Source organism: Bidens hawaiensis, unplaced genomic scaffold, assembly GCF_021521415.1.
Source record: "Bidens hawaiensis isolate Kalapana, Puna unplaced genomic scaffold, B.hawaiensis_p1.1 tig00004685_1, whole genome shotgun sequence".
Lineage (NCBI taxonomy): Eukaryota > Viridiplantae > Streptophyta > Magnoliopsida > Asterales > Asteraceae > Bidens > Bidens hawaiensis.
Genome location: NW_027491287.1, coordinates 1,594,828 through 1,603,344, shown reverse-complemented (window position 1 = coordinate 1,603,344; position 8,517 = coordinate 1,594,828). Strand labels below are relative to the sequence as shown.

At 38.0% G+C, this 8,517-nt stretch overlaps 2 protein-coding genes across 3 annotated transcripts; one reads left to right on the top strand and one right to left on the bottom strand.

The window, feature by feature from the left end:
* The first annotated feature begins 1,119 nt into the window (after window positions 1-1,119).
* LOC143627590 (F-box only protein 6-like) lies at window positions 1,120-3,416 on the top strand. The gene is made up of 2 exons (XM_077097374.1): window positions 1,120-1,178; window positions 2,020-3,416. The coding sequence occupies exon 2, from the start codon at window positions 2,078-2,080 to the stop codon at window positions 3,227-3,229; it is 1,152 nt and encodes a 383-aa protein (XP_076953489.1). The 5' UTR covers window positions 1,120-1,178; window positions 2,020-2,077; the 3' UTR covers window positions 3,230-3,416.
* A 775-nt stretch (window positions 3,417-4,191) lies between these two features.
* LOC143627644 (uncharacterized) lies at window positions 4,192-7,924 on the bottom strand. Of its 2 annotated transcripts, XM_077097431.1 has the most exons (3): window positions 7,795-7,924; window positions 4,588-6,567; window positions 4,192-4,483 (listed from the first exon to the last, which is right to left on the bottom strand). In XM_077097431.1, exons 2-3 carry the CDS (start codon window positions 6,457-6,459, stop codon window positions 4,454-4,456), a joined length of 1,902 nt encoding a protein of 633 aa, XP_076953546.1. In that variant the 5' UTR covers window positions 6,460-6,567; window positions 7,795-7,924; the 3' UTR covers window positions 4,192-4,453. The 2 variants fall into 2 exon arrangements, with proteins under 2 accessions (XP_076953546.1, XP_076953545.1); XM_077097430.1 differs by having other exon boundaries at window positions 4,192-6,567.
* Between the last annotated feature and the right edge of the window lie 593 nt (window positions 7,925-8,517).

The following is an 8,517-nucleotide window of genomic DNA, read 5'->3' as shown; positions in this document are numbered from 1 at the left end:
TTGCCGACGTGGAAATTAAATTAAAATATTACCTAAAAAGGAAAAAAAGCAAACAGTAATAAACAAACTAATAATTAACCCAAACTTTAGCGAAATGAGCTGGTGTTGAAGTGGTAAGGAGAGATTTGATGTTTCATGCGAACCAAGTTTGATTTATGTCCATCGACATTTAGTTTCAGAGGCTAGGCGAATGTGGTTTTCACTAGTTGACATTAGGTGATTTATGTCCTTCGAGCGAGTGTTCACGACCGCTGACATTAGGTGAAGAATTTTCACAGATCGAAAGACGTGACTATCCTGATATAGTGAATCTAGTCGTTAACATATTGAAATGATTTGTTCGCAGTTAAAAAAAATAAAGAGTAAACTGCGGTTTTCGTCTATGTGGTTGGTACAAATTTGCGGTTTTAATTCAATAGTTTCAAATTTGCGATTTTTGTTCATGTGGTTTCATTTCATTTGCAATTAAACCCGACCCCACTAACCTAGTTAAGTCTTGTCGTTAAACCCATCAGTGTGCCCCTCAAGTGAGGGGCATTTTTGTCGTTTTTCTCCCCAAATAATCCCCCAACCGTAATTCGCAAGCCCCCTCACGCGAAGGGTTGGGGTGTTTTTGGGGGAAAAAACGACAAAAACTGTCATTCACGTGAAGGGCACCCTGAAGGGTTTAACGACAAGACTTAACTGTGTTAATGAGGTCGGGTTTAATTGCAAGTTAAATGAAACCACATGAACAAAAATCACAAACTTAAAACCGTTGAAATAAAACCGCATGTTTAAACAAACCGAAAAAAAACCGCACTTTACTTTTAACTCAAAAATAAAAAAAATTGTTATCATTTTCACACAAACAAACAGATGCATACAGCATATAGATACACAGAGTGAGAGAAAGTTTGTTGAAGAGAAAGCAGGTGGAGGTGGGGCTAGCTATCATTCATCATCATTATTATTAATATTATTATTATGATGAAGATGAAGATGAAGAAGAAGATATCTAATAATAAAAACAGTAAGAATAAATGCTGCTATTTGTGCGTGACATGTTAAATGTTAAATCATCTCATCAACCAATTCCAATTTCAATTTCAATTTCAATTTCAATTTCAATTTCAAAACCTCTACGCCACTCCGCCGTTGACGATACTCCAACAACCACCGGAAGTTTGGAATTACAGGTAATTAATTACTATTTTACCCCTTGCTGCTGTACTTTAGATCGATTGATTTGCCTACTTTTATCTATTTATTATTTGTATGAGTATTTGTGATATTATAATATTACGGTTTAAAATTTGTCTATTCAATTGTTGTTATCGATTCGGCATTCGATTGGTTCGGTTGAAGGATTATAAGATCAGAATTTGTTCAAATTAGGTTCAATTGCTGTTCATAGACCGCTTATTCGTGTCGTTTCTATCAATTTACGAGAGCGAGAGCTCGGGTCATTTTGGGCACTTTTGCTAAACCTCGAGCTCAGCTAGTGAGTCGTTTTTTCAAGCAAGACTCAGGCTCGGCTTGTTTATTATTTATTCATTAGCTTATTATATACATTTTGATTAATTTTTATATATTTTGAGAAAAACTTTAAACGAGCCTAAGCTCTGTTGTATGGTGTGAAATTAATATTTAAAAGTTTTAATAAAGATTTTAAAACATAAGAATGCACTAGGCTTGTTGAGCCTAAATGATCTACACATAAAGGCTCGAGCTTGGCTCGATAACTAAATGAGCTTCATTTGAGGCTCGGGCTTGTTTCGAGCATTTTATCAATCCAATTACGAGTCGCTCGTTTCCAGGCTCGTTCAGGCTCCACGAGCTTGCCTAGACGATCTTTCCTACTCGATGTACCTGATTTATCAGAACTAAAAGAATTCCATTTTGTGATCCGAATACATCAATTATCTAGATTCTAGATTTGTAGTTATTAACAAACATCTTAAATTTTTATAACTCATCCTAATTACATGATATCTTAATTATTTAATACTCGTCATAAGCTTTTATTTTTCTTTGTAGATGGTGTGATATAAACCTTGAAGATAATCCATCAGAAGATGATTACTACAATCTTGTAATGACTGAAAAGTTTAAGATGTTAGAGCCTGGGATTGGCCCACCATCTAAACGGGCCCGAAAAGACTCTGATCCAAGTGAGCCCATGGAACCGGAAATCTGGAAAGAATTCCCAGAAGACTTGTACGAAACTCTAATCGCCCGACTCCCGGTTGCAACCTTTTTTCGGTTCAGATCCGTTTGCCAGAAATGGAACTCGATCTTGACTTCCAACAGCTTCTCAGTTCAATGCAGTCAACTCACTCGACCCCAACCGTGGTTCTACACAGGGACACTTGAAAATGTCAACACGGGAGCCTTATACGACCCGGTTTTAAAAAAATGGCATCACCCGACCGCACCCGTGGTCCCCACAAAAACGATAGTTTTACCTGTTGCCTCTGCAGGCGGGCTCGTGTGTTTAATAGACGTGAATCATAGAAGCTTTTACGTGTGTAACCCGTTGACCCGGTCTTCCCGTGAGTTACGGGCTAGATCCGGTCCGGTCAATGTTTGGTCAAGAGTGGTTGTCGGGATGACCGTAGAGAAATCAAGTACGTCCTACCGGATTATGTCGGTCAGGTCGAACGGTTGGTATGAAATATATGATTCTGGAACCGACACGTGGACACGCCCGGGTGGCATGCCTGCGTGTATTAACGTGCCACTGTCGTTAAACTACAGATCACAGGCCGTGACTGTATCCGGGTGTATGTATTTCCTAAGGTCGGATCTGGATGGGATAGTGTCGTACGACATGGAAACGGGGATTTGGAAACAGTTTCGGGTTCCAACCCCTGTCCACTTACGGGAGCACACGCTGGCGGAGTGTGGCGGCAGGATTATGTTGGCGGGGTTGCTGACGAAGAACGCCGCCACGTGCGTTTGCATATGGGAGCTTCAGAAGATGACTCTGTTGTGGAAGGAGGTTGACAGAATGCCAAATGTATGGTGCTTAGAGTTTTATGGAAAGCCCATTAAGATGTCTTGTTTGGGTAACAAAACATTGCTTATGTTATCGCTTCGGTCTAAAACGATGAACCGGTTGGTCGGTTATGATATGGCTAGGAAAGAGTGGTTTAAGGTTCCCAATTGTGTGTTTCCACATAATCGGAAACGACAATGGGTCACTTGTGGGACCGCGTTTCATCCTTGTCTGACCGCAAAGGCTTAAGTCTTTTGTTTCACGCGTAGTATAGTTTAGTAGGGTTGTTGAAGATTATAGGTTTAAACCTTGTCTGCAATAGCCCGACCCGACCCGCTTGGGTAATGTTAACCGTGTTTCATTATTTTTGTCGTTTTTTGTAATAAGACCTGTATGTGTAATACTAATATTGTTTTATTCCTCTAGTTTTAACATGTCTTTCAGACTTAAACCGAAAGTATAATCTAAAGAAAAGGTTAATTAGATTGTTTACAAATATAATGGCAATATGGACGAAAGGTCGTTGTTGCGCCAACTGGACCGGTACATAAGTTGGTTTTTAAAGGTGTGATACATTTCCAAGACATGTAGCAGTGCAAACTGCAGAGCCTAAAAGGTTTTACATACAACTTAAGAAGCGCGGATATATGTGTATCACAAAGAAGCTTCATAACCAGACACCAAAACCTGTGAGAGTAAAATAAAGTTCAGCTGAACCCAAACCTGCTAACCTAAGCTCAGCCTTAACGGTCATACCGTTTAGTCGCAGCTTCAATGGACAACGGTCGCGTGCTTGCGTTTGAAATATATTTGAGTATATTAACAGTCTAAACAGCAGCATTCTAACCCTACCAGACCTATTAAAGAGTCAAAACAGTTTTCAGGCTGGTTCGACCCATCCTGCCAAGTACCCACCGACCCGACCAACCCATCAGTCTCAGTCTCGGTCTCATGCCAGTTCGAGTTTGACACATCTCACCCCTGGTAATAACAGTTGGTTTCTTATGCATCTATACTCCTCAAGTATAAATGATTTATTGGTCAGTAAAGATGAAATTTTGTAATTTTGGAAAGATGTATAACAAAACAGATTTCTAAATAAAGAATAACAGAACACAAAACCATGAAACAACCAGCTGCATAGAAACCACAGGCAGACACTACACGCAATTTTTACCCGAAAATCCCAATCGCCCCATGAAAAGAAATTCTGGATATTAAAAACAACTAAATTTCACTAAATCAAATTAAAGCTAAAATAGTAAAACACTAATAACATCCATTCATCCTGTATTCATCGCCGACATTTTGACCCCGAATCACAAAGTCAAATTTAAACAATGTAATCAGAACATATATCCGGTATAATAATTAAAGAACATCAGCAGTTACCGCGGACAAACTATTATGCACAGTGTCCAACTGCTTAATGCACACTCACCTCTTCCATCTCAACACCGCCATTTTCTTCATCTATCTATTTATCCCTGCTAAAACTGCCGACTCATCATCGTGCCCGCTGACATCATCTATCTATCTCTGCAAATCTCACCTCACAAATCTTCGACATTCACCACTTCCTTAACTTCTGATAAAACCGCTGCCACATCATCCCCTCCACCGCTGACATCATCAATTTCTATGTCCTCTGATTCTTGCAAATCTGCTATAACTTGAAGAAACTCATAAGGGGTAGCTGCTGGATCGAGTTCCCGACAACCTTTGACAGCATTGATTGATTCTTGACCGGTCAAGAAGTGAGAAGGAATTTGATGAGAAAACCGGAATATTTCACTTTCCGGAATTACCCTCGCTTCGTTAACGTTTATCTGCCTGTGAAAAACTGTTTTAAATCCCGCAACTTTCACAAGTTGAGTAACCGTAAAACCCGATTCTTCATCGTACTCGTCAACTTCGACAATTTCATATATGTGTTTTACTTCGTTTGGCGTTTCATCATTCCATTCAGGTGACCAGTTTCTATACAAAGCCCAAACTTCGCCTTTCCGAGGGTAAATTTGTAAAAACACGTTTTCCGTTTTAGTAAAACTAACCTTGTGTGAGAAATAATTAGTAACCGTAACCGTCTTGTGTTTGCCCGTTTTGAACTCACCAAAACCTAACGGTTTTGAAAATCCGAATATTGAATCCAACTCATTATTAGTTTGGAAGTTAAGCCAGCGTACCTTTATCTTAAATGGGTCAACTGAGTTGACCTTTTCAATTAACGCGTAATGCCTTGGCATACCGTCGTCATCATCATACGCAGCCCATACTTCGCCTTCTTTAAAACACGTTTCGCATCTTTCCCGATCAAAATTATGAAAATCGGGATCCAGGACATCGAGTACAAGTGGCTCGATCGGATCCTTTGTTGGCATTCCGTTTACCAAGTCAACACTTATTTCTTCTTCTTTATGTTTACTAGTGTTGACCACGGTTTGACCAGTTTCCGATTTCCATTCTTGCAATTTTTTCTTGATTTCATTCCTTGCCTTTTTAACTAACCGCGATTGAACGTCGACATCAGATACACCTTTACCGGCATCAATTTCCTCTCGATTTTTCTTCAGCCCGGATGACGAGTATTTAGCGCGTTTCGAAATCTTTTTCCTTTTTAAAGCTTCCTCTCGTTTAATAGCCGCTTGAGCTTCTTCTCTCTCTCTTTTGACTTTCTCATACGCGAGTTGGACCATGGTTGCAGCTTGAGAAGACGAAGCAGGAGTACCCGTCTTCGAAAACGGGGCCCACTGAAAGCTTTGACTCGTTGACCTATGCTTCCCAGCCATGTTTTTGAGTTTTTGGCTTTTGAAACCTTTAGTAGAAACTTTGGTAAACGGTGGTGCGGTTTCCATTGCTAAAAACGGCTCGTGACAATTAGGGCACAAAAGGTTTTGATGTAGATACATTCTCAAATACTCATATTGCATTTTACACCCGTGACAAACCGTCCAGAACGTTTTCTGAGTCTTTGGTTTATGATCTTTCGCGGTACTACTAGTAGCTTTTGCTCCAGCAGTTGTACCTCGTGTGAAATTGTAAAACCCATTCTGTCCAGCTGACGGTGGTGCCGCCGTACCGCCGTTTTTCCCCCTCTGATCATACGCGGTTCGTTTGGTTCGATCGGAAAGCAAACTCCATGCTTCTGAAATATATTTAAATGCCCGATCTGCCCCTACAGATTTATTCTTATCTGGATGAAGAAATAAAGCTAGTTTTCTGTAATGTTTCCTCACGGTATCATCATCAGCCGATGGGCTTACGCCAAGTATCCCATAAAAATCTGACTCGTTATTTGTTTTATTTTCTGCAGCGATATAAATATCCAAAGTTGATATCATTTGAGAAATACCATCAAGCTCAGGGTACAGATTTTGGGCTTTCAATGCGAATTTTTTTGCCCCTGTAATGTCTTTATTGTTAAACTTAATCTCAGCAATTTCTTTCGCCCGTTTAGCTTCATCTCTATTGCACTCCATCTTTTACTTTATTTTTTGCCACTTGGATGAAAAATACTAGATATGCTACGTCAGCACAAAGATTATATACTTAATTGAATTGGTAACTTTTGTGCTTCTTCATTCGACCTTCAAAGCAATACAATTGCGCCAAATTAGAAACTTGGTTCAAAAATTAAGGTAATATATAATATACATAAATGGGGTGAGTTAAATGGAGAAAAAAACAGCAAATCACACACATTGATTCCACAAACTATAAGCGTTAAGTGACTTCAATTCGACAAACCAAAAGTCCAAAACCTAATTTACATTAAAAAAAACCTTATATAATTAATCAAAAACCAAAAATCACCAACAACAAATTCAAAAAAATAACAATTAATTCACCAAACAATTCAGCAAATCAGCATCTTTATTTAACATATATGGGGTGTTTGGCCTAGCTTTTAATTTTTCGTTTATGCTTATATTTTAAAGTAGCTTATAGCTTATTTTCTATTATTTGATAAGCTCTTTTTAAGTGTTAGGATTAGCTTATATTCTACATGTTAATTATGCAAATTAATAAGTTGTTATATCCACCATTCTTTAATTTGTTAGAGTAATAAGTTGCTCCAATAATTACTAATCCACCACCATTTGAGGACAAATGAGTAACTTACACCCTTACACAAATAAACTTCTTCAAATAAGCTAAAAAACCATCTTCAAATGAGCTTATATAAGCTAATAAGCATAAGCTTAAAAAGCTAAACCAAACACCAAATTAAGTTTAATTAGTAAATAAAAGCTAAAAAAAGCTATAACCTTTGTTAAAAAAAGCTAGGCCAAACACCCCCATAGAGGATTTAATGCTTCAAAAATAACATATAGAAACTAAAAGTGTCAAACTAATAATGAACGGTTGAAATTCCGTCTCAGGGCTCGAACTCAAGTACCGGTGCTCGGAAGGCCTAATAGCTTACCGCATATTCAAAACGCCGTAAAAATAAGTATCAAACATTCAAATCACACACATTGATTCCACAAGCTATAAGCCTTTCATAACCTATAATTTACACAAAACCTTATCCTAATTAATTAATTAATAAAATACCAAAAACCACATATAACATCATCACAACCACAAATTCAACAAATTAACAATTAACTCAACAAATTAGCATCACACACAAAGCCTAGGGTTTGCTAACTCATCGATCTACAAGCATTAACATCATCGATCATATTATTATTAATATTATTATTAGCATCCGTACAACGGAAACCCTAACTACTACCAATTGAATCCAAATTAACAATCAAATCAACATGCAGATGATAGTGGAAATGGAAATCAGAGTGAATGCGAACCTGAAGCGTAAACATTTGTTGAATTTGAATTATTATCATCATGTTGTTCGAGAAGAATAATAATAATAATATTTGGCCCTTTTTTATTTTACTCGAACACAAAAGATCAAAGAAGAATATTATTTATGCAAGTTGTATGTACAATATATCTACCGTCATAAGTTTGTGCATCTTAACCCTAACTTAACCAACCATGGTTAAGTTTTAACTCAAGCTTTCTAACTTTGGTTTCTAGGCATGGTTAATACTTAATAGTAGAGGTCGGTAAAAGGACCGGGCAACATAACTGACCTGGAAATCGAACTGAATTTAAACCGATTATGTAGAAATTAGTTTGGAACTGATTGAAACTGTAGGTTTGTTGTTCGGATCTGGTTTTTAATTTTCTCCATCGAAACCAGTTAACCTAACCGAAGTTGGCAAAAAGTTGGTCAAACCCGAACCGAAACTGATCGTATCCCGGTGAAGAAACCAGTTTTGACTTTTGTTGACCAAATCGAGCTGGTTTCAAGTTTCAACCCATACCAGATTTTGGCTGGTTTCGGGTGAATAATTACAAACCAGGTCCGTACCTACGGTTATCGGTTTCAAATTGGTTTCTACATAATCGATTTCAAAGCGGTTCGGTTTAGGTTTGATTTTCAGGTTAGTTCGGTTAACCGGTTCTTTTGCCCACCTCTAATGATTAACACGTTAACTTATCGTGTGGTGTCGTGCCAGAAT